General features: G+C 34.0%; 1 protein-coding gene across 1 annotated transcript in view; it reads left to right on the plus strand.

The window, feature by feature from the left end:
• LOC132546193 (glutamate receptor 1-like) overlaps window positions 1–25,492 on the plus strand; it is a 68,645-nt gene that overhangs the window by 15,244 nt on the left and 27,909 nt on the right. Inside the window, exons 2-4 of the mRNA XM_060209903.1 lie at window positions 2,030–2,173; window positions 18,051–18,290; window positions 24,071–24,249. Of these exons, the coding sequence (XP_060065886.1) occupies window positions 2,030–2,173; window positions 18,051–18,290; window positions 24,071–24,249 (563 nt within the window). The remainder of the gene's footprint in view (window positions 1–2,029; window positions 2,174–18,050; window positions 18,291–24,070; window positions 24,250–25,492) is intronic.

Genomic DNA, 25,492 nt, shown 5'->3' on the forward strand with positions numbered 1-25,492 from the left:
CAAAGTCTGTAAAACATTACCGCAATGTATGTACCACAAAGTTTGTACCATAATACCACAAAGTCTGTACGACAAAGGCTGTACCACAATACCACAAAGTCTGTACCACAAAGGCTGTTCCACAATACCACAAAGTCTGTACCACAATACCACCAAGTCTGTACCACAAAGGCTGTTCCACAATACCACAAAGTCTGTACCACAAAGTCTGTTCCACAATACCACAAAGTCTGTACCACAAAGGCTGTTCCACAATACCACAAAGTCTGTACACAAAGGCTGTTCCACAATACCACAAAGTCTGTACCACAAAGGCTGTTCCACAATACCACAGTCTGTACCACAATACCACAAAGTATGTACCACAATACCAGAAAGTGTGTACTACAATACCACAAAGTCTGTACCACAAAGTCAGTACCACAAAGTGATGTAAAAGAATTAATGGATTGCATTGCAAAAGTACAATATCCATCATTTACAAACAAGTTTTCATTCACGATGAAAGCGACAACGCCGACTTTTTAAGCTACACGCACATGATCTATATGAATACTTCATAAATACAAATAGATTATTAATGTACTCGCGGATAGTTCTTGTCGAGATAAAGAAAATGCTTTTGGAAAGCTATATTCAAGAATGTTTGAATGTTTTTCAATTATTTTTTTCAGAAACAATTATCTTACATTTCTTAAGCATCAATCTAATGGTGTACAATGAAACACGAAAGCACCATGAAAGGTTTCACAGAGGCACGTGACCTTAATGTTGGTGTCTTTATTGCGTGTCACAGAAAGTTAAATGTATTATCATTACTTAAGCCAGTTAGAAAATAAAAATGAAATTTCACCAGCCTTCTGATATTGCTTTTTCACATCAAGTACATTAAATCATTTATGTATGCTGAAAGGTTATTTTCACCCGAACCATAATTAGCTCATTTAAAGACTTGTTTTTTAAAAACTTCCTTTCAAGTCTTAAAATGTTGTGAAAATTGATATAATTGACTCCAATAAACTAGTAAAAATGACAGATTCATATGGCCAAAACAAGGAGCTGTTTTCTATCGATATTGCTAAATGTTAGCGCCAGGAAATAATATGATTTGCAACAAAACGTAGTTTTAACGATAACACTTATCGTAGCGCTGAAGTTAATTTGGAGAACATTTGAAAAGTGTCAACGCCAGGTGTTGTGTTGCAGATTGGTCGAATCTGCTGTTCATCTGAATAACCACGGAGAAATACCGTAAATATTGACTAATGCTTCAAAGGATACTATTGAATTTTCAAATAAACCCATTCCAAATTGATCAATTCCAACATGCTTCTAAGCATATTTCTTCTGATTGCCTTCTGTTGGTATGAAAAGTAGTGACTATCCTTAAATTAACACATTTCCATTATTACTTGAGTGTAATGTTTTAAAAAAGAGTCTCCAATGGCGTGAGAGTGTTCCTTTGCCCATTAGTCGAAACTCAATTTGGAATGTTGTTAAGCTCCGTCTATACTAACACAATATATGAGATCTTGTTGATTCAGTATTCTAGTTATAACGACATATAACGACATTCTTCAGTAATACGGGACGCTAAATTGGGTTTCAATTAATGAAACGATGTCTGCAAATATATAGCTTTCGATTTCAAATATCTCTTTTCACACTAATATCTTTTTGCAGCGAATAGTCGCAAAATAGCTCTGCTTGAAATCTGAGAAATATATTTTAAAGAACAAGGCAGTAAGGAATATAATTACATTCATAAATCACAGTTTTGTAACTGTTCCCTCTGTATCACATTGAAAACTGCAAACTAGGGCAATCTCTTGAATTGTAATGATTGAGCAAATTATTCTAATGTTTAAAAGATCAAATGAAATCTTGAAGTGTTAATATTTTGCAATCTATGCACGCTGTACAGCTCATAAACAAAAAATGCTATATCATTTAGAATTGACCTCCAGATTCTTATTGTGTACTTCCGTATTAGTAATTCCACTCATATTTTAACAAATTTGATTTCCAGGAGTGGTGCCAGCACGTGACGTACAACCGTCCTGGCTAGAGATTGTGAACACATCACTACTTCACCAAAATATGTCCGTCCCTGTAAGTGTACTGGATCTCAGTATCACCGACCACAGATCACAGTACGACAAAATGCTGAAAGGTAGGTAGAGGCTTCCTTTGTCTAATGAGGATCCAATTGTAGCAGACTCTAGCAGACACTGTCGCTTTTGTTTTTGTTTCTTCCTATTCGTTTGCTTTTTCGTCGTTGGTTTACGAAGGAATTTTTCTTTAGAGCAAAACAAACAATAATCAAACGAAATTTGTTTCATGAATCTGTCATTAAAAAGATAATTAGGGCTTTTCACCAAAAGATGAAAAGACCTGTTGTTTTTGTTATTTCTTCTTATTATTAATATTACAAATTTGTGGCTTCGTAATCTTTTTAACGGTAAGGGATAGGCACGCAACGTATACAGAATGTTATGAAAGTACATCTGAACTTGTTAATGCCGAATTTTAGATAAGGTCAAAAATCCAAAATAGCCGCCATGACCCAATTACCAGAAATTCTAAAAACAACAATAACTCGAAAACTATATGTCCTACAAATTTGCTACAATTATATTTTATATACAGGAGGGTCATATCTAACTTTTTTTTATTATACATGTTAATAGAAATTCTTTCAAATAGTTATTTTGTTTTTAAAATTTCCATAGTTCAATGTAAAGTGCAGACAAAAGTTTGAACTAAAATGACTTCAAGAACCTACGATAAAATTTTGCTTAATTGTTATGGAATAGGTTAAGTAACGTGCCCTCTAAATTCTGACATGATTTTCAACTTTGTCGAAAAAACAAAATGGCCACCCTGACGCCATATTTGATTTTTGTCCTAACGTCAATATCACAAAAATAACTTGACATTTTGAAATTATATTTGGATGTGTTATGTAGAAAGGAAAATAAGTGGCACCTTTTAAGGACATTTTTTTAAAATGTAAAACGTAAACTTCCGGGTTTCGGTAGGGTCAAAGTTTAAAAGTGCAATTTAAAACTACCAGAAACTTCTTCTGAAGTTTGGAAAGATCAAGACGTTTGATATTTCACACACTTAATGCTAAGGTGATTGCCTATTAGGTTTGACAATATGCATGACCTCAACCGACTTTCAAGGTCACAGGGGTCAATTTATTGATATAATTAAATGACGTTTTCGTAATTTTTAAGAGTAAAACAGTTACATGATTTGGTCAACAACCGTCTGTGGAGACTTGATTGTGATTGGTATAAGCAACACTTTCACAAAAGACAAACTTCCGGTTTTCCATAGGGGTCAAAGTTCAAAACTTTAATGTAGGGTACCAAGGTATACGAAATTTCTCCTAGAGTTTAAAAGGACAGAGAGACTTGATATCTAATACATTTAATACAGTATATTAATATAATTGTCCATAAATATTGTTAATTTGGATGACCTTGACTCATTTTTAAGGTCACAGGGTATCAACGTATACGAAACTTCTCTTGGAAAGGCCTACAGGTTCGATACATCACAAATATAATGCTAAGATAATTGTCTATTAGATTTGTAGATATGAATGACCTTGACCCACGTTCAAGGTCACATGCGTCAATCACGTTAAAACATCTTAAGAATTCAATTTAATATTTCTAGAGGTTCCTTAAAAGCCTCCTGTGGTCCCGTGTACAATTACTATTGATAAGAATAAGTGATGTTTTCCAAAAATTCAGCTTCTGTTTTTTAGGTCCAGTTTAAAATTAACGCTGCACAGCATTATTAAACAGTACGCTCAGTGCTTTGATCTCTTACAAATGATGATTGTACTTTGATTTCATACAGAGTGTCAATGTATTGCAGACATTGCCTTTAATTACATGCCAAAATAAGTGAAAAGCCCGTCTAAAGTACCTATAACAATTTCTAGTTATACTATTATTTTGGAGTTATGGAATACAAACGCATTTTGTTTTGAAAAAAATTAAGAATCGTAATATGTATTATATATCAATTGTTGCTTCATAGCAAGACATATGTAAAATATCGATTATTGATTAAGAGGTTTCCTTGTAAGATGACTACGATATATCGATTGTGGTAAAAGTCGTTAACAGCAAAATGACTTTAAGATATCGATCTGTGATCAAGACGTAAGTTAAGAAAAATATTATTATAGATATCGTTGCTATTAAACCCATTTCTTAAGGATAAGATAGTTATAAGATATCGACTGGGGATTAAGACTTTATTTAGGAGTAAGATAACTATCATTTATCGATATTTGATTAAGACTTTACTTACAGAGACTATATGGTTAGATTTTCATTCAATAACTGATAAAAAACATTTTAACATTTAAATATCAGTTTGAAATTGTGTACTTTCTATTAATAATGGTATTTAAAGTTTCAAAACCATTTTATTAACAACGTCAAAACATGAGAATAAAATAGGAGCGACCAACACTACCTCATATCATTATCGTTCAGAGAGTAAACAATGTCTTTGCGGATGCATTTTTAGATTCTGATTAATTCAAGTTCAGTTATTATGCATATAGCAGGAAACAAGAGGTCATTTTATAAAGTAAGAATTGAAACATGGCTGGCAAATTAAGCTTTCGCTAATTACATAATTTTGCATAAGAAATCATATAAAAAAAGCCGGGTTTAAACGATGCTCCGAAAAGTCACGTGATTGACTCCGCCAATTGTTCTAAACACAACAGCGAGTGTCGATTAACTTTAGTTTGAAGCTGATAATTTGTATCAGTCTCTGAGAGTGTAATAATTTTGTGAAGACTAATTTTAAGTATTACAATGCTTGCCAGAAATGAAACGCATAGCAATAATAACGAAATCAAACTATCTAGTCCCTTTAAGAGAAAGACAAATAAAATATATCGATTGGAGATAAAAAGTAATATAACATAGGTTGCTTTGTAAAATTTTTATCTTCTGAAATTGCAATCTGAAATTGTTAGTGATTATGAATCGTCATTAAGTCATGTTATCGTTTCGGGAAAAAACAATCAACACTTAAATAGCTGTCCTGCAAGATAGGATATTTCGTGATATCGACATGACAAATGTTTTCACAGAAAACAATGGATATTCTAACACCAACTAGATCTATAGAAAATACAAAATCACAATTGACCTGCCGTTTCCTTTGCAATCTTATTGATGAGAGATGAAAACAGATAGTAGAAGCACCGTTCCAGTTCGACTCGCATTTTGGACGTTAAACCTATTCACAACGTTCGCGTATCCACTTCTTTCTTTTAAAGTCCAGTTGTTATGTACACAGATACCGTGGGCCTGTTTTTAGCCATAGTATAATACTTAGCGTTGTTATATCTTGTCTGTTCTCGATTGACATACAGTCAAAATGAATCTGTTTTGTTTTCGTTCTGAGTTCTCAGGCGACATTACAGATATCACGCTTGGTCATTGACGCCCGAACCATTAAAATAAACCGCAAATAGGATTCCTTCGTTAACACACAGCAAACTGTAACTATCATCGCCATGTGGTGTAGGCTTAGGTTGGTGTGGTTCGTCGCCTGGACGCCGATGTTAAATGAACAGGTTAATTGTCTAAAGTGAGAGATAACTACTGTTTATGACAGTTGGCATTTCTGACTAATCTACAACTCTCTGTTGTTTACGAAATGCAATTTGCAGTGAAAATGGGGAGTTGCTGGGAGCATGGAAGGCTATAATATTGGATTAATAAAGCATTGATTGTTTTTCAAATTAATTGCATAAAAAGATAAATAAAAAAAAATAGTCTTAAAATGTATGTCTTAAATAAAAGCAGAAAATGTGTCGTAATTGTATTGATTCCTTCAACGTTGAGTATATAAAATAAAAACATGATCTATGAAATATATAAAGCTGGTAATTCAAAATACTGTAAGTGTAGTGTTGTAACACAGTACGTATCACTGACATCCTCTCTTGAGGGGAAGTAAGGTCATGACTAGGTTCATCATTTGCTTTGAAGACACATATCTATAATAACTGAGATACCTTTACGAAGTCATTGTATTTAGTAAACTGCTGAAATCTTAACTGACATTATTTAACTGAATACCTTTACGAAGTCATTGTATTTAGTAGACTGCTGAAATCTTAACTGACGTTATTCGTCTTACTTTCTTACACATTTCCTCTATATTTGGTGAAGGCGTTCTGTATTCAATGCCCAGAAGTGATGAGGTAACAATTCAAATAATGCATTCAATCCATCACAGCTCTGCTTTGCGTTATTACACGTGAATTTCATAAATTGTATCAGTTTGATAACACTATTTGATAAAAGTTTATATAAGTCAATTACATTAATGATTGACTGTGCTATTTTTTCATTATTTCAGATGCCTATGTTATTCTACTCCTTTCGATGCTGTCTCCTTCAAATTTTTAAGATTGATTCGGTCGGTTGACATCTGTTTATATGGCGTTATACAGATAATAATATCACGACTTATCGCATTTCTATAAAAAAAATCTTTAAAAAAAGTTATTGGTATAAAGACTTCCAACATTTATACCCCAAAATCTGGAAGTTCTCGAAATATTACAAAGCTGTAAACCACATTTCGATTCACGCATTATTAGGTAATCATATATTCTATATGTATTTATACTTTTATTGTGTTATTGATAAATACAAGAATAATTAAAACGTGTAACTGAGTATTAATGACGGTGTCAGGAAGTGCTAGTGATATGGGAACTGATTTTATCTTTAACTCCCTTCCAATATATAAACTAGCCTGCTGAAGACGTAAATAGAAAAAACGTTTGACATCTATTTAGATAGTAGGAAAGTAGGCGCGTTTGCTTGTATTGCATTAACTCGGTGAACTTTTATGAAATGTTTACTTTGAGCCAATTTGAGCGCGCCTGTGATGATCATTGAGTGATATGACGTGTACTTACAATGTGTGCATGGTATAGTGCTCTTGTGATGATCATTAAGTGATATGACGTGTACTTACAATATGTGCATGGTATAGTGCTCTTGTGATGATCATTAAGTGATATGACGTGTACTTACAATATGTGCATGGTATAGTGCTCTTGTTATAGATACATAAGTAATAAGACTTCCAATAAATCATAACCTGTGACTTTACATCTAATACATAAATGGTATTAATGAAATATATTGTATATTGATATATATTTACAAGATTTATTTCTGCAATTGAACTAGAAATGTATATGGTAAGTTTGGATTTCATACGGGAAAGGCAAAACCATTAACCTTGACCATCAACAATACTAATAGATATGTAGTGCATAATTCAAATTGTATAATAACGCTCTCTTGTCCAAATATCTTTTTGCACATGTAGATAAATTTGAAGTATCATCGCCTTAAAACAACACGAATCGATTGAACATATGAAAATTCTATACCCTTTTCTCTGGCAATTGATCATTTTTTAAGAATCAGTTTGTACATTAAAAAACCAACAGTTGAGTGGGTGTGTCTCAAGTAAAATCTAATTTAAAGCATTAATACTTCTATTCTGTTTTTTTTATATATAAAAGTGGTCTGTTTCATTTGATGTGTTGTAATTGTAGAGTGGTAATTTCAAACTGTAATACCAGTGTGGTGCGTTTTTTGCAGCTCGCTGCCTAATGAAGTTGTGTTGCGTTAGCAAAGAGTGTTATTTTTAATCAAAGCTTATTAGATAAAGCCTTGTAGGACCAGAAAGCAATATTTACTAATACCGTCCAGACATTAAAAAATCTTAATATGATTGTCAGTATTGTGAGTAAGAATAATTCATTAGGATTACAATTGACATAATTTTAAGACACAAATGCATTTCAAGAAAACAGAAGCTTCATCAGCAAACCACAAACTCTGAGGTGAAAAGCAGATGAAGCTATTATCATTGGTTGTAAATTGTTAGCAACGGGTGATGAGGGAAAGAAAATATCCCGAGTTCCTTTTAAATCAACACTTTACTCTTACGTTTTTGGATTTTATGTCTTATTACCTCTTCTCAAAAGAATCTGTCCTTTGCAGAAGACACAGATAACATAGAACATTATGTTTTTTTCACGATATATATATCGAGGCTTGGATTTCCGAATGTATTGTCCCTCAACGTTAACATTTCGTATGCATGAATCTTGAGACTGGTAAATTGAGCAATGTGATTCTTTTAAGGAATGGGATATGGTCACAAAGGGAACCTTTCCTTCCATGATTTGTATTGTTTTTTTGTTTGATTTCAGTATAACGTGTTGTTTCCTCGGTAGTTTAAGCTTCAAATCAGTCGTGTCTCCAGCATTTAATGTTTTGGACTGTTTTTTCTGTAACGTCTTTTTTAATTTGATTGTTCGCAGTGTATTTTTTATAGGCCCCGCATCCATTTCTACTTTGGATACATTGGCACTAGTTTTTGACACTGGTGTGTTGCTTTATTGCATTATTGCTAACGTTGCAAACATGCTTTGTATTCAAAACACTCCCTTTAAACTCGGAGAGACAAAGTAGTACTCTTCACATGGATTCTAAAATGGTTAGTTGTTAATTTGCTAGTGTCTATGCCTTATCGGGTAGTCTTCACTAAGCCATCGGTGCTTCGTGCATGTAGCTTTTCATACGTTTTGATGTTTTAGATTTCCGTCGCCAACAGAAACATCCGACTGTTTAGTGAAAACACAAGCCCATATTTTACATTCTTACATATCCTGATACCCGAGTGGTATTAACAACAATTAACGCAGGGTTTACTTGCAGTTTCATTATATTTCTATCAATCTCGTCCTGCTGTCGAATTGGGTTTAAATGCTAGATCAAATTCGTTATCTAGGTGCGTTGTCTGATCAACCTGCGTAATTACTCTGTAAAATAAATAGCATCTTTCAATGCAGATCTATAATTAGACTTGGTAGAGCCAAATAATGAATTTAACTGCATCGTGCATTCGTTCCGTCATTCTATAAGTCGTCTGTGATGCTAAGAGCTAAAATGTCTAAAACGTCTATGGGTAACCATTATATTTTGGAAATGTTGTGTGTTTATGCTTCACATTTCACAAATCACCTCATACCAGCGTAGTAAAGTATCTTCGTAGTAAATAGTTCGGATTAGAAAGGCATTTTAGATGTCAGATAAAAAACACTTTGTTATTGTAGTCAGTATGAATGAGATAGTGTACACCAATTACTAATACCATACCGTGTCTATCTATAAATCTTTATTGAAAAGTGTGCCTTTTGAACAATCATCGATATCTTTAAGAGGTTGAAGCTGGTCGTATGTCCTGAGGGTTTACCTTTTTCGTCTTCCTCAGTCGTCACCTAGGATATCCCAATGAAAACCAATGTTTAACATTACAAGAGCATTTCACTTCAAATACAAATCGCATATTTTCATTACACTTCCAAACTTTCCGAATAAAATCTGTTTCATCAGGCACTTTACTTTTTAGCTGATTTATAGTAACCAGATTCACTTCCACTAAAATGATTTGACGTTTGAATATGTTAATTTATTGAAATCCTTGCAAAAAATGTATATATTGGATCTAATGACAAAAATTTACATTAGGTTACCTGATGGGCTTCTTAAATACAAAGTCACAAGCTTGTCACACTATGATGTTGCATTAAAGAAACATGATATTTCATCATGTCTCATTATTTCAACAGGGCTTAGGAAAAAAAATATAAAGAAAAAAAAAAAATAATAATGGTAATGGAACAATATATCAAAATAATGGCAGATCATCTTCTGTCTTTGATATATATGGAGTCGATATCAATCGCTCTTCAAAATTTGGAGCTTTGTCGAGATAGATTTAAAAATAGTTCCCGCCTGTAGCATTTGATTCCTCTCAACACATCAATTACAGTTTCTCTTCTGTCTGTAACCATAGCAAGCCAACTCGTGATGATGTCATGTTTTATTAAAATGCATAAAAATAGATATAGAAGCAGGTGCATTTTTGTTTATTTCTTTTTTATAATCGAACGTACACTTAATTACAACTCGTTCGACTTTTAAGCACATTTCCACAGTAGGTAAGCAATTTGGCGTGTGACTGATTATCTCGACATATGTTCGCCTATACTTCGAGTTAGAAAAGATTGTGTAATTTGCTGGTAACGGTAATTATCGAGGAACTGAAACAGAGTGTAGCTCATGACATAAAGTGTGACTACTACCTGACGTAAATTTCATTTATATATTACGTAAAGTCCTGGTTTCACTATTTTTTTTACGTCAGACTTTCTTCCCACTCAACCCGCCCACACTAATTAGTCGAAAGACCGGTTCAGCGGATCACAAAATGCATATTCATTGTGTCTGTGATTCCAACGAGAAGAGACGCCGAGTTTTGACCGTTTGCCATTTGTGAAAGTGCTGCTGCAAAGCCAGAACTCCGGTGCATACCACAAATGGTTAATGACACGTAAAAAATGAACCTCCTACATGCATAACTTTGGTCCCCTAGGTGTGTCTGAACCATGCTTTATATTCCTTTAACGTTATGCGGAAATGACGTCTGGGATTCGTTCCAGCGTTTTCATCAACTCTTTCAACGGCGTATGGTTCGTACATTACAAATAGATTGCATGACAATATAATCACATTTTTATCAAATATTTGCAAATAGCATTAGAGCACTTTTTCCTAATCAAGCTAGAGGACTTTTGACAAACATGATTTAGTATCAATGTGAACGCCTTTCGCTGCTGCAGTGGCTTGTAAAATGAACTGTATAGTGGTCCTTTAAGTTTATACTTCAATTTTATAATTATGAAAAAACTCCGGTAGTGATATTGTGATTACTATGTTAGGACAGCTTTACATTAAATTTCAGATACGATAAGTTAGTGATGATGTCATTCATTGATGTATGATACACTATAGATAAACGGTTTGACAAAATAAGTGAAAGCAAACAACATCGTTTTATCAAAACTCTTTGATGTTTTATTGAAAGCTTTATTTACTGGTTAATAATAATATGTATTACTTACTTATTTAAACATTTTCTATTTTAACCTTAGGTCTTTGAGAGGGTTTTCCGGATAAAATTCTGCAAATATGTGACAATTTATCTCTGAAATCAAGCGCGACTCATTGTTTCTGAAGCTCTCTGTCGTTCTATTAACCTTGATTAAACTGAATGATGGTTTCTCCCATACTTCGGTCCTGTTCGCTTATTCAACAGACCTTCCATTTCATCAGGGCTAATTTTTTTACCAGGTGTTTAGATGATGATATATCGGTAAGGTATACTTTACGTGTCCCCATTTGACTCGGTAAGAAACTAATTCTTACTGAAAAGTCTTTAAAATTATTAATTTATAGTTAACGTTATTCAATCCGCAAAAAACCAAAAAAAAAAAAAAAAAAAAAAAACTGATTTAAAATTTACATCAAATTTAACCCACAATGGTAATATTTAGTGCCTTTTAACAATACCTCATCGTCAAGTATTTTTTATTATTTCCAAAACAAAGATTTCCATACATAGCCAAAACGTATATCTCTAACATAACTCTAATCACATCTGCTTGAGGTTGTATCTACCAAATACTGGTTCTATTGAATACGACAAGATTAACTCACTTAGAATATAGCTGACACCACTTATCACAGGAAAGGGGTAAAAACAACAAAAATATGTTTTCTAGTTGTTAAAGTTCTGACCATATGGATTTTGATAAATATCACGTGCTATTCACAATGTTGTAATTCTTGTTATCATCAGTTTATTCAAATTTAAACTTCAAGCATTATTCTATATTCTTACTTTCGTAACTCATATAAATGTTTTAGATTTCAGTTAATTTCCCAAAAAGAATTTAAGATAAAATTTGTACAGTTGTTGTCCTTATAAATGAGGAGATTCCTGCCTCACTCACAAGTCACACATCCTAATACGTGAAATAATTTATACACATTTAAATATCAAATATTGTACAAATGGACATTCTTGGTATCCTTTACTGAGTCAACAGGCAGACAACAAATAATTGCAATACTGCATTTTATTTCTTTGCACCTCCTAAAACTAAAAAAAATGATTCTTAATCCCCCTACTACTAAAAATTAATTCCGGATTTCTGGTACCGCCATTGTTGAATATATTATGTATTTTACCCTGTTTCCCGTTCATACAATGTAACATGAAGTCGCATTCAAAAGGTAAACATTTGCTGATTTAATTACTATGTATAGATTTTTTCATGATCTCAGTTTGATATGTGATATTAAACATAAAGGAATATTCTATCCACACTTAACAAAATTTATTATTTTATCAAAATAGATAACATATTTAGTTACAATTTCTGGTTATGTATTAGAAAAAAGTATTGCTTGCAAGTAGAAGAATTTATTACATTTTTGCCAATGAATATTTCATGGATAAAAGTGATTTTTTTACTTCTGAAAAATAATTATTTTATTTTTAAAAAATTAAAACTTTTGCAGATTTGCAATGAAAAGAGAGTACATAAATCATCTGATATAATTGACAAATCGTAATCCCGGTACAAAAAACACGAAACCTGACATCTGAATAGGGTTGCTTACTTGTCACGGCCTTCAATTCCATGGTAAACGTCCATTTCCATGAAAGCCAGCAAACAATGCAACGCAAATTACCTTATCAGAAACCAAATCTAATCCCCAACCGAACCACTTGAACGTGAAGCTAACACGTTAGTCATTTCAAGGGGATTCGTGTCATCAACAGCAATAAATGTAGCTTGCCGTCATATTTTTAGTCGCGTAGTAACATGTTACAGTTGTCTCTTAGTTACATAAATCAGTATTACTTCTATAGAAGTATGAAAATAATTTTTTCATTGAATTTTATTTTTCTGAATTATATTTTGTCGCGTACAGCCAAGTTGTAATGAGTGAGTAGTTTCCGCGAAAAGCCTAGTCAGTTTCATTGTTTTATATTTGTCATAACCATTCCAATAATTTGTTTTTTTTTTTTTCTTGTCAAAATGTAAAATTAGACTATCTAGTGGTGTCTTCAGAAGTAATTAACAAATTTTAGTCGCACTCCGTGGAAGATACTTCACTATAAGACACGCATGTGAAATGTGTTAATTATTACTGAAGACACTATTAGATATCGTCTTTATATCATATATACTTATTTTGAAAATGTGTATATATATACATGGATGTATATATAGGATTGTACAAAAGACACGTAAGTAGACATCATTTCCGTGAAGCAACTTCTAGTAGAAGCATACGAATGACAGGTTATCTGGTGAGTCAACGTCCCTAGTGTGCTCGATTGACCCGTGATTTCACTGACGCAATTTCAAGGGCCGACAGGGAAGGTGTTGTTACTGAGCACCACTGTCTACAGTCTTACGGTTCCAAATAATAAAGGCAACGAATAAAACTAAATTGAACCTATTTGGGATTTCAAAGCGCTTGCACACAATAACCTAAATAAAGTTCCGATGAACATGAAACACGTCAACCACGTTTAATACTTTGACAGGCTTCCCTGAACATAGCGAATCGGTTCCTGAAACTGTTCGCCAGTAGTGTTTAATTCCGGGGATCGATATTTCATCAAACCTGCCTCAATAGACTTGTTTAAGATATGGGAAATTGTCCTTGGTGATGACCTAAAGGACTTTCTACGGTTTAGCATGTTTCCGAAATGATCCAGTGTGGCATATCAACAGATGGACCTGACGTTAAAGGAGCGACGCGACGTAATTAAATTCCGCATTTTTAGATTGCTAGTTTTATCGATCGCTTTCCTGTCAACAGTGTAGGCACCTTGTACATCTTGCAGTTTGTTTTTATTGGCTGGGCACAACATGAATATCGCTAGCAGTCCCTTTGTAGAAGCTGTTGGTTGCTCTCTCGGTGAATAACAACAGGAAGGCCCGTCGCATGCCATCCTAAGTAATTCGAGTAAAGTCTCTTTTCCAAGGACACAACCACATAAGCACAGGCCTGTTTCCCAGCTTCACACGAAACAAACTGCAACGAGAAGAGGGCGTCGAACCTTGCAACTCAGATCTACAGTTGAGGTTACACATGTGAAGAAGGCGTCGAACCTTGAACTCAGGTCTTCGGCTAAGGTTACACATGTGTAGAGAGCGTCGAACCTTGTAACTCGGGTCTTCAGTTCAGGTTACACATGTGGAGAAAGCGTCGAACCTTGTAACTCGGGTCTTCAGTTCAGGTTTCACAAGTGAAGAGAGATCAGACCTTGTCACTCAGGTCTTCGGCTGAGGTTACGCACGTATGTTGGCCAACGCTTTACACTGCTGACCTTTGAAATAGTATAAAGGCATCGCAATATCTGTTGTAATACATAGACAGGTTATTTAACGAAATATTTTCGTATATATTATATAATATAGCAACGCAGGTTTGATATTGGTTCTTGATTGCCTCTTTTCTCGAACGGATTTTTTCTTGGCACTATAGTGATTTTTTAATTCTATTTTAATCGCCTCAACCATTTGAGAACCAATCAACACCATTTGCAACATTCAATATTGGTACCATTATTGCTGACATGATCAACCTCTAGAATATTTTTGATCCAAAAAGTATTGCAATGCAGTGCCCGTATTTTGCTTTTTATAATATATGGCTGTCTTCTTAATTTGACAATATGGGTTCAATCCATAGCATAAAATTATCAACTTGAAGTTGCTCCCTTGAACGGTGAAGAATTTTCAGCTTCCTTCGTGTATACACTGAACGTAACTGCCTATCACTATTTTTGTTTTTTTGTTTTTTTTTTTTTTGGTTTTTTTTTTTTTTTTTTACTTCAAATTCAATTTATTAAATATCAACGAAAATCGTTATGCCATAAACATTGGCAAGAGTATACAAATAAAATAGTATTTCACCTGCTAGAAAACCCAAAGGTCGCAATGCTAAGATTAACTGCCGATATACGCTATATCTATATGGTATGTAGACTTAACAGTAACATTATCACTATACGGTATGTAGACTTAACGTTATCACTATACGGTATGTAGACTTAACGTTATCACTATACGGTATGTAGACTTAACGTTATCACTATACGGTATGTAGACTTAACGTTATCACTATACGGTATGTAGACTTAACGTTATCACTATACGGTATGTAGACTTAACGTTATCACTATACGGTATGTAGACTTAACGTTATCACTGTACGGTATGTAGACTTAACAGTAACGTTATCACTATACGGTATGTAGACTTAACAGTAACGTTATCACTATACGGTATGTAGACTTAACGTTATCACTATACGGTATGTAGATTTAACAGTAACGTTATCACTATACGGTATGTAGACTTAACGTTATCACTGTACGGTATGTAGACTTAACAGTAACGTTATCACTATACGGTATGTAGACTTAACGTTATCACTATACGGTATGTAGACTTAACGTTATCACTATACGGTATGTAGACTTAACGTTATCACTATACGGTATGTAGACTTAACGTTATCACTATACGGTATGTAGACTTAACGTTATCACTATACGGTATGTAGACTTAACAGTAACGTTATCACTATACGGTATGTAGACTTAACGTTATCACTATACGGTATGTAGACTTAACAGTAATGTTATCACTATACGGTATGTAGACTTAACAGTAACGTTATCACTATAAGGTATGTATATTTAATGTTAGATACAGATATACGCACTGATCAAGTTTGACAAGGGGAAGTGTTAAATGTGCCTGTTCGGCCTAGACCTGTGCGAGACTTTCCAGTGTCTGTTACTAAGACGACAATTACGTTAAATGCCAATTGCGTCACGTCATTCACCTAAGACAACAGGATCTCTTATTCAACAAAAACATTTCTTTAAGGAATAAAACGATTTGTCGATTGTGTCTCTCTGACAGCTCCTTATTGTTAGACGTATCGGAAAACACAGACAGCTTTACTTAAAACAAGGTTACTTCTTTGCAAAACAGTGTGTAAAAATATCATAACAACGCTACTAGTACAATATGAGTGCTATAAATAAAGTTTTCTATTTAAAGTCGGCAAATCTTTTATATAGTATTAATTTTTCACAATATAGTTGATTGATCAAACATTTCGTATCTTAACTATTTTTAGAATCGGTCGATGTGAAATCCTTAAAACATATAACTTATTGAAAGTCCTTGGGGAATCACCTTTCGTTGATATCTCACACGACATCAATATATCTAAAGTTGATGCTTTAGCAAACTCTTGTTCCGACAGTTCCCTTCCAGCATGTGTGATCTATTGAGGTAGGTTGGCCTATTTCGTAGCGTGCGTGGTGACCGCTGTCGCAGTAAAAACTAAGGGTAGACATTGATCGCAACCCATGAGAGATTGCTACAGAGCTAGCGTGTTCCTTAACAAGTGTCCTCCTCATTTTGTCTGACGTTTGTTTCTCCCAGAAATCAAACTTCGACTCCCAAGAGACATATACGATCCAAACTGCCTTCAACAAATTAAAACAACCCACGTTCAAAATTCATGGAGGTTTATGTAATTAAAATGGTATCGCATGCCTCACGACATCAAAACCACAAGCGTTTATACAAAGGCATTTTCTTTATCCATACTCTTTCCTATAAAGCATGTACGCTCGCTGGAAATCTACAGTATTCGATTAAACTAAACGTACATTCGTGACAAGTCGGTTTTGCCCTTTTTCTACGTTCTAAACTGTTTGAAATACTGTAATATTTACAGACTGTGATGGCTGTCAGTGTAGAAATGTCAACAATAATGTGTTCACTTTGGGGACGTTTGCTCGATTTTCTTTGACTGTTATGAGGTTAAGTATAAAAAACATTGTTGTCAGTGAGTTTAACATAATTACCGTTTTTAAAATCGTTCTCGTTTGTATAATTTACGTGAAGGGTTCGTTAAATTGAACTAGACTTTTACAAAAAAATATATATATATATATATTCATGTATCATATTATAGTAAAGTTTTTGTAACGTTAAAATCAAAATCTCACTTCTTATCCCAAGTACTAATATTTGAAAAGTTAGCAATATTGTAAGCTATCGCAATAATATCACTTAATGATTTTCTTCTTCACAATAAGCCTTCATGTCTCACTTTATTGAAGGTTTTACCTTTAAGTCACAGAAACAAAGCGGAATTCTTTATGAAGGGAATCTATAATCCATGATATGGAGGTCGATTTTTCTATATTTTAGTAATGCAGTAGATAACCGAAAAAAGACCATGATTAAGAAATCCTCCTTTCACACTTGCCTTTTTGAATAGCAAGAGTATTTGCGACTATAAAAGAAAATAAAATTGAGGAATGTGCCCATCATTTCACAAAGAACGGTAAGAGGTGTATAAATTTGGAATATTTCCATCAGGACCAGCGGACTTTTACTCATTTTAGAGTGGTGGGTTGCTGCTTTGTTTTCGGGGGCGTTAGAATTATTATTTTTAATCCTTAATGCAGCAACAGAGATGCGATTATCCTCGGGTTACAATAAATAATAAAAAATACCAACATGTCAACTTAATCATAATCCAAATTCCATAAAACCAGGGCAAAGTATGAACAAAAGAAATATTTACACGGAGGCTCCTGAAAGTATACAATGATAATAAGACCAGGTGTTCCCGAAGAGTAAGCGTCTTCTGATTCATCGACCATTTTATTACCGGATAGGCTCTAGGCCAACCGTTTCCGTGTTAAGATATTTCAGCGGAATGACTCTTTAAAATACCTATCACTGGTTTTGTCATACACAGTGTCATTATATTCAATGCTGTAACAAACAAGACGAACTAACCAAAATAACATTATAGGATTCTAACAAACACTAATGCGCACCGGAAATAGATTGTACAATATTGTACGAAAGAAGTAAATCTTAAATCTTCCAGACATATAACATCAACAGTGATATTTTGACAAGGTACAAAGTAATTACATTATATACTAATTTCCAGTATCTATTTACAGATGTTTTCTTTTGTTTTTTCCAGCTATGTCAAAACTAAAGAAAGCCAATATCCATGTAGCGATAGGACCATATGACGATGCGATTGCCATGGTTACGGAAAAACTAGGAATTCCGTACCTTTCTACATCTACGGTGACGAAAAACAAACTGAATACTACCTTTCAAATCCTGCCACGTCTTTCGGATTTTGGACAGTCAATTCTTGACATTGTCAACTTCTATAAGTGGGAAAAAGTCAGTTTATTCTACGATGATGATAAAGGCAAGTATACCATAAAATGTCATGAATCCTAAGTAGGTACTTCCTTTTATCGGTCTAAAAAGATGATATTACAATAACTTGAGGACAATAAGAATCGTATTGCAATCTTATGGCGTCGGAAATCAAACAATACTTTACCTGGAAATATTGGCTACAGACTTGTAGCAACACAAATCTATGTTTTAAGGTATCGTGATTATCATGACTTGGACGTTTCTGTTCTTGTTTACACCCATTTTCCCTGAAATAGACTAGTTTTTCTGCTGAAATGAATTCAGTTTAGAAATAATATGTGTCGGAATTGGATTCTAAAACTTCTAAGATTTCAGAATAATTGAATTATTTTGATGGAAATGATAATCACGAAAATGGACTTAAATTAAGCAGTTTTTTTTTATTATTCGGTCTAACATAAATACGATTTCTAATTCAAACTCAAATATGAGAGACTCATAAAAAGCAAAGCAGGATATGACCAGGTGAGTAATTACTTGACAATGTTCTTAAATATAAGCCTCTCACCTGCTTGTTTTATCGACTGAATGCTGGTAAGACGTCCCAAGTTTGAGGTATGATATTTAAACGACTAAATAAGAAACGAACTTTGCCCTGTTAACTTAGACTCAGTCGAAGACAGAGATTGGAGATATCCGTTGTTCATTAATTACTGACAATATATGGCCTCAATAATTGATCCGTGTGGTAGGAACCTTTCAACACGTCCTAGTGGTTTAAAAGTAAAATTTTGATTGATTAGCTTACAATGTATCGTTGCCATGACGTTGGCGGTATCTCCATTAGAAAGGAACATTCAAAAGTGATGACTAGGTAAATACGATACCAGATTTCACCAGGGCGAACCAATATTGTTTTAACTCTAATCTGAGGCTGGCTTTGTGTGATCAGTTGTTTGTGGACATTGGTCAATATTAGCTGACTGGGTAAATACACAATACGGCCAAGGTGACCTTTAACCAACCTTGATATGATAACGAAAATGTACTAAGGACGCCAAAACATTAGCGCTGTATACAGTAAAGTTAAGTTAGAGAGCATCAGAATCTGCTGATTCATCGCACCAAACTTTATCTTATTTCAAGAAAACTAATTCCTAAAAAGTAGTATTTCAACATTGAGGCAGTCTCGAAATTCGAGAGGTTATGATCATTTGTACAAAGAGCGAAAGTGATCGTAACATATGCAATTTCGAGGATGACAAAGAGGGAGAAAAAAACAAGAAAACAAATCCTAAAATTGTATTCAAATTTCCCCAACGATTTAATTAATCATTATCAATTTTATTTTATATTAAGTTAATTTCATTCATTCTTTGTATTACACATGTATCGTGAGTACTGACAAGTCGACATTATGATGTAGTATAAACTCCCACATGTATTTACCGTACTTGGTTGTCAGGCTAATTCTATTGGTATTAATGCATATTCCGAGGACACATCATAGCCCAGTCGGTACAGCGTTGATTTGATTACGAAATTATCAAGAAATAACATGATATCCTGATAATAGTTTATTGAAGTGTTTGATGTGATCCACTACGGCCGAACATCATGATCCGGCTGTGTTATGTCATCAGTGAAGAGGCGTGATCACGTGATTAGATCACGTGATCACGGTGCCTTTATACAAAGCTTGTTTGGAAGGAGTTTGCTAATTAACCAGTTTATTCTAATGCATAAATTTGAATACGTGAGAAACCCTGATAGACGATATTAAATGCGAAACGTCAAACAAAATTTAATTGTTATTGATAAATTTAATATATATTCAAAAGATTCCAATACCGACTATTATTTCGTTCTAATAGAACATGGTTACTATGTTGTATAGGTTTCTACCTGCTTAGAGTGGAATAATGCTACCTGATGAAGGTGATGTATCGTAATAATCAGATTTTTTCTCCGCGTGATGTAATTTTTATTCTCGGAAAAAATTTTAACGGGATAATTAAAATCGCAAAGAGTATTACTAGACACAGATTTACATATCTTTCAAACCTGCTGTGTACATACAGCAGTGGACATGTCACTTATCGACAGCGTTCGCTTGTTGATTTACTATCGATTGTGAAATATTGGTATCGAGATCATTTTATCATCAAATCGCTAGCTTTAACAATCGCCAATTAGGTTTTGTAAAAACATTCGTTGGAAGTAGATATTTGCTTGTATCTTGAATCAAGGTAATTGGTCAAGGTTCAAAGGTGACTATATTAACGTATGATTGTGAACATTTGGACTGCACCGAAATCATTATTTGGTATAAGTACAAAGTGTGATTCCTGGTGAATTTGCATTCTAGTGATACCAAAAAAAAAAAAACAAAAACAAAAAAAAACAAAAAAAACCACAAAAATAAAAACAAAACTATAAAATCAATGATACTTTAGAATATAAATTCAATCCAATATGATGGAAAACATCATTATTTCCTACTGATCCAAAAGTACACAAAACGATAATAAAACCGTCCATGGTAAAGGATTTTATTGAATCAGTGACGCATTGATAGCCGAGTGTGTATTATAGAATCAAATTGAATGATTTACAACAAAGGAAAATGACTGAATGTGCAGTTCACACGACTGCATGTGTATTCTATTACATAAGACCCCAGGGAATTATAGTGGCTGGTGTCAGGACCCAAAAACCCGAGCCATGATTGTATACAGTTAGAAATATTACATGGATGTGAAATCATGTGAATGATAGCCCTATTGTTTAAGGAAAACTCCAAACAGCCGAAACATGATATAGACAATTCATGTATCTCGGCATGGCTTATCGTACTTAAGCAAACCCCGTATAACTGTATCCTCGTGTCGTTTACATTTGAATGCGTAAACAGACACATATCAGCGTCCTGTCACATACTGATTTTTTTAAGGATAAATAGCACCACATGTCTGTTATATTCAACATCAAGAATGAACATTTTAGCCAGTTATTTGAAATGATATTAATACTTGTATGTTAATGTTTGATTATGAATATATTTTCGATATGATTATCATGACAAATATTCCCAAAGTATTCCCACCGCTTCATCTGACATTTGTAAACCAGAATGAAATAATGCGGCTCAAATCTAACCAACGATTCGTTGATAAAACTGACCAGCCGGTGTCCTTTTGGCAATCTTTGGCCTAGATGGCGAGTCTGTATATACTTCTGAAACGTTTTTGCAGTATCAATTTTATTGTTCGGTTTTTATTGTTTAAAAAAGAAATAAAAGGAAAACTCATTAGTGTCCCGTTAAATGTTTCTAAATATATAAATATATATCTGCCCATGTTAGCTTGACATAAACTAATGGGGAGTTCGGTAAAGTGTTGCAAAAGTTTTAAACATTTCCTAGTTTTTGATATGTTTTGAATCCTCGTTTAACTGTCTGGGGGGAATAGAATATTCAATTTTCCAGTCATTTTAATAGGGGAGATTTAAGATTCAACATCAAAACAAAAAACTGGTTACTGATATCTGTAAACAAAGGTGTATTCGATAAAGTAAGCCATATGTAGTTAGTGTTGACGTTAAGGACGAAATTGGTGAACGATGCAGTTTAATTCGTATTTTGTCTCTACTGTATATACTTAATCATGCTACTCATTTGCGTGTCTTTTGCACAGTCTTCTAACCGTCTATAGACTCTTTCAATAAGACACTATTTTCAACTTTGTGAAGATCCTGAGATAAACATTAGTTAATTCCCAATTATAATTGTGATTCCCTCGTCGTAACTATCACTGACGAGTACTAGAAGGACGAAATTTCTGTATAATGCAGTTTTAATCATTGTTTGGCTCTACTGTATTTTAAGCATCACAAACGAGACCTAATGGGATGAAATAGCTGTATGATGCAGTTTAAATCATTGTTTGGCTCTACTGTATAATAACATCCCTGACGAGTCCTAGTGGGACAAAATAGCTGTATGATGCAGTTTAAATCATTGTTTGGCTCTACTGTATAATATCATCCCTGACGAGTCTTAGAAGGACGAACTATCTCCATGATGCAGTTGAAATCATTACTTGGCTCCACTGTAAATTGACTCTGTTTAATTATGAATTTGTATATAAAATGCTATTTATTTGTGTGTCATATGTACATTTTCTTCTGTTTTTAAAGATAAATAGACATGACCTGAATGAATAAGCTGATTTGAAAAAAAGTATCTGTAGACGCGTAAGGATGATGTATACTATAAGTACTGTGATGGGCTTGATGATATCACCGGTTATACTTTCTGTGATATGTTTATATCAATATATCATTAATTAAGAGTTATAGATCAATGTACAGACTGGAATGACAGAGACAGGCTGTCCGTTTGATATACATGCAGAACATCAACACGCAATGCGTATCTCCAGGGACAGATCAAACCTCAACCCTACCTGAAGGAATTATACGGGATAAACAGATCGAACTATACTCTGTAGGGGTTTACTTAGGCGATGAAAACACTGGAGTGTGATAGACCTGGTAACCAATTAATCCATGTCGCGTACATTTGTATCTATATTTCCGCAGCACATTTTATAGTTTTGTAGTGTGGAAGGCATCTCTGGAGTACTAAGCTTCATAAACCTTTGTACATTCTACAGGAAAATGTCATGAACTTTGAAATCATTCAATACATTGCGGGACATATTTTGCACACGTGTGGGTAGATTAACACACACACACATATATGATGTATAATTGATCACGATAAAGTCTCTGGTGCACCATTCCACGCGCCGACTATGATAACACCGAATCGCGGCCATGTGGGTGCATTGCCGAGACCACTCAGTACACACGAACTGCAGTTGAACATACAGCAATGATATATACCGCTTCATTGAATGTACACTCAAAAGGAATGTTTACATAGAGCATCGGACATATGTCGATTAGAGTCATCATTTAAGAACTGATGATATTTTGCTACGAAGTCCTTCTCAAACATGTATTCAGAACGCACTTGGCGTACATATACTTAGTACAGATATTTTTGAATACAAATATGTAACAATGCTAACAGTATTGATGATTTTGGGGGCACAGTGCCCTTCATATCGACCTTCAATATTGGCATATGACTGCGTTTCACCTTCCCTATCATCGCTTGATTGAGGAGAGTTTCATATATTTACTGTCTTGTGTTTTTCCTCTGTGTCTTTAAGACAGTGCGTTTTGGACATGAATAATGTAATTTTCTATATTAGTTATCTCGAGTGCTCGATATACGTGTATTTTCAATGTTCCAATTTATATGCACGAGAGATAATTCGAGAGTGTGAAAAGTTAAGTCGAGCACAGGGAAAGTTTAGTCAAGTGTTCGAAAACAAGATGTCGAGAGCTGGAAATAGAAAGCAATTGTTTTCATGTCCTTAATGTACCACTGTAGGTCGTAGCAGTTGTTACAGTCGGGGAAAAGCGGGACGCGATGGAAATGTTATAAAGATCTGTCAATGAATGGCAAATATTTTGAAATTAAAGAAGTTTACGCTATAAGTGATCCTAACCTATTGTAATTTCCAAGCAGGTGTTAAGTTGAACCGTAAGTACACTCTCAAACAGGAATTGCAGTTTCCATGAAAGGCAACACAGAAACTAAGTAATGTGTATTACATATTATATATTTCTTATATCTATTCTGAAAGGTTTCCAGTTGTACAGTTGTTTTTTTTCGTTTATGCACTCGTGTGAATGCCTGTCGTTTCGGATTATGTCCGATTATTGATGTTTTGTATTATTTTGTTACTTTAGGTGTGCATATCATTGAAAAACTTCTGACCAATCATGATCTGGTGGTCAAGTCCTGGCGCGTGGATCAATTACGTGGCACTATGCAGATCAGGGAACACCTTGTGCACATGCGCAGAGCCTTTGGTCAGAAGAGCGTCCTTTTCTGCAGTAAAGAGAACACGAGAAATATTCTTGAACAGGTATGTTGCTTAGAATATGTGTTTTATCCCATCATTTTGGATTTAAAACATTTCGTTGCATGCAAACAAAGGGAAGATGGATCCCTCATTTTTATCAATGCTGTTGAAAATCAATGCATGCATATACGTTTAATTCCTGTCTGAGCGATAAATTGGTAAATGCACTGAAAATGCCGCTTTTTACTGCGGATTCTTCTCCCGAAAATATCAATATCTAAAACATGAAAGAGGTATTCACTGTTTTTTCTATTAGATTTAATCCTTTGTATAAAGAAAGAAAGAAAAAAGGAAATCTTTATGCTATACTTCAATGTCATTCTAGTGTTTGGATGACCTTCGTATCCATTCGCAATGCAGGGTAGTAATCAAATATTTTGTTCTTCACTTCGCTTTTCTTTGTCTGCTATATCCATTAGATGTCGACAGATGCCCCAGAGGACAAAATAAAGTCAACACTAACGTTTCAGGCCGTGCAATGCTCACAATAAATAGTTCCTAATGTTTCATATTTGTCTGAACCTCAAGGTCTTTCATACATTTACCAACAATGTTGTGCAAAAGAAAATCGCATGCTTAACTTTATAAACAGCATGAGATTATAATAAGAAAACTTTGTCCTTGTTCGAAGGTCATTGCAATCATGGAAAAATGTTTTTTTTTCAATAATTTTCTGTTGTCTATTGTAGTTATCATTGTTATGCATTTGGTAGTAGAAAAATCTATGATGAAGAAGAAATGTATACAAACTAATACCATTTTTTTATTTCTTCATTACCTAAATGAACATTTATTTGTCCATTATCAAACACTTAGTGTTTTAAGTGATTGCTCGAGGTCTGATTAGATCCTACTGAATTATCCGTCATAATTGGTCAGAACCTATTGGTCATGCATTTAATGTCGGCAATTATTCTGAAATTGCTTTTCTGAATATCAGCTGACTGTCATTTAACTGATGGCCAAACCCGTACGGATACCACAATAGAATACAAAGTTGTGTAGCCACACTGAATAACAAAGATGTGTACGGACTACGAGTATAATTTACTTGTGTGATTCAAGTTACGATTTGGCTTGACAAAACAAGTCATTATTCCAGTGATCATTTCTCCGGTTTTGACGTTTACTGCAGCATTCCCTTAAGAGGAATCCGCGCACTTAATATTACATTATGTGACGAAATGTTGTTAAGGATACGTTGTCGCTAATTTAGGTCAAGGCTTTATAGCGGTCTTGGGTGATG

The sequence above is a fragment of the Ylistrum balloti genome, unplaced genomic scaffold (genome assembly GCF_031769215.1).
Source record: "Ylistrum balloti isolate Yb309-2 unplaced genomic scaffold, AGI_CSIRO_Ybal_v1 Utg369876, whole genome shotgun sequence".
NCBI classification, from domain to species: domain Eukaryota; kingdom Metazoa; phylum Mollusca; class Bivalvia; order Pectinida; family Pectinidae; genus Ylistrum; species Ylistrum balloti.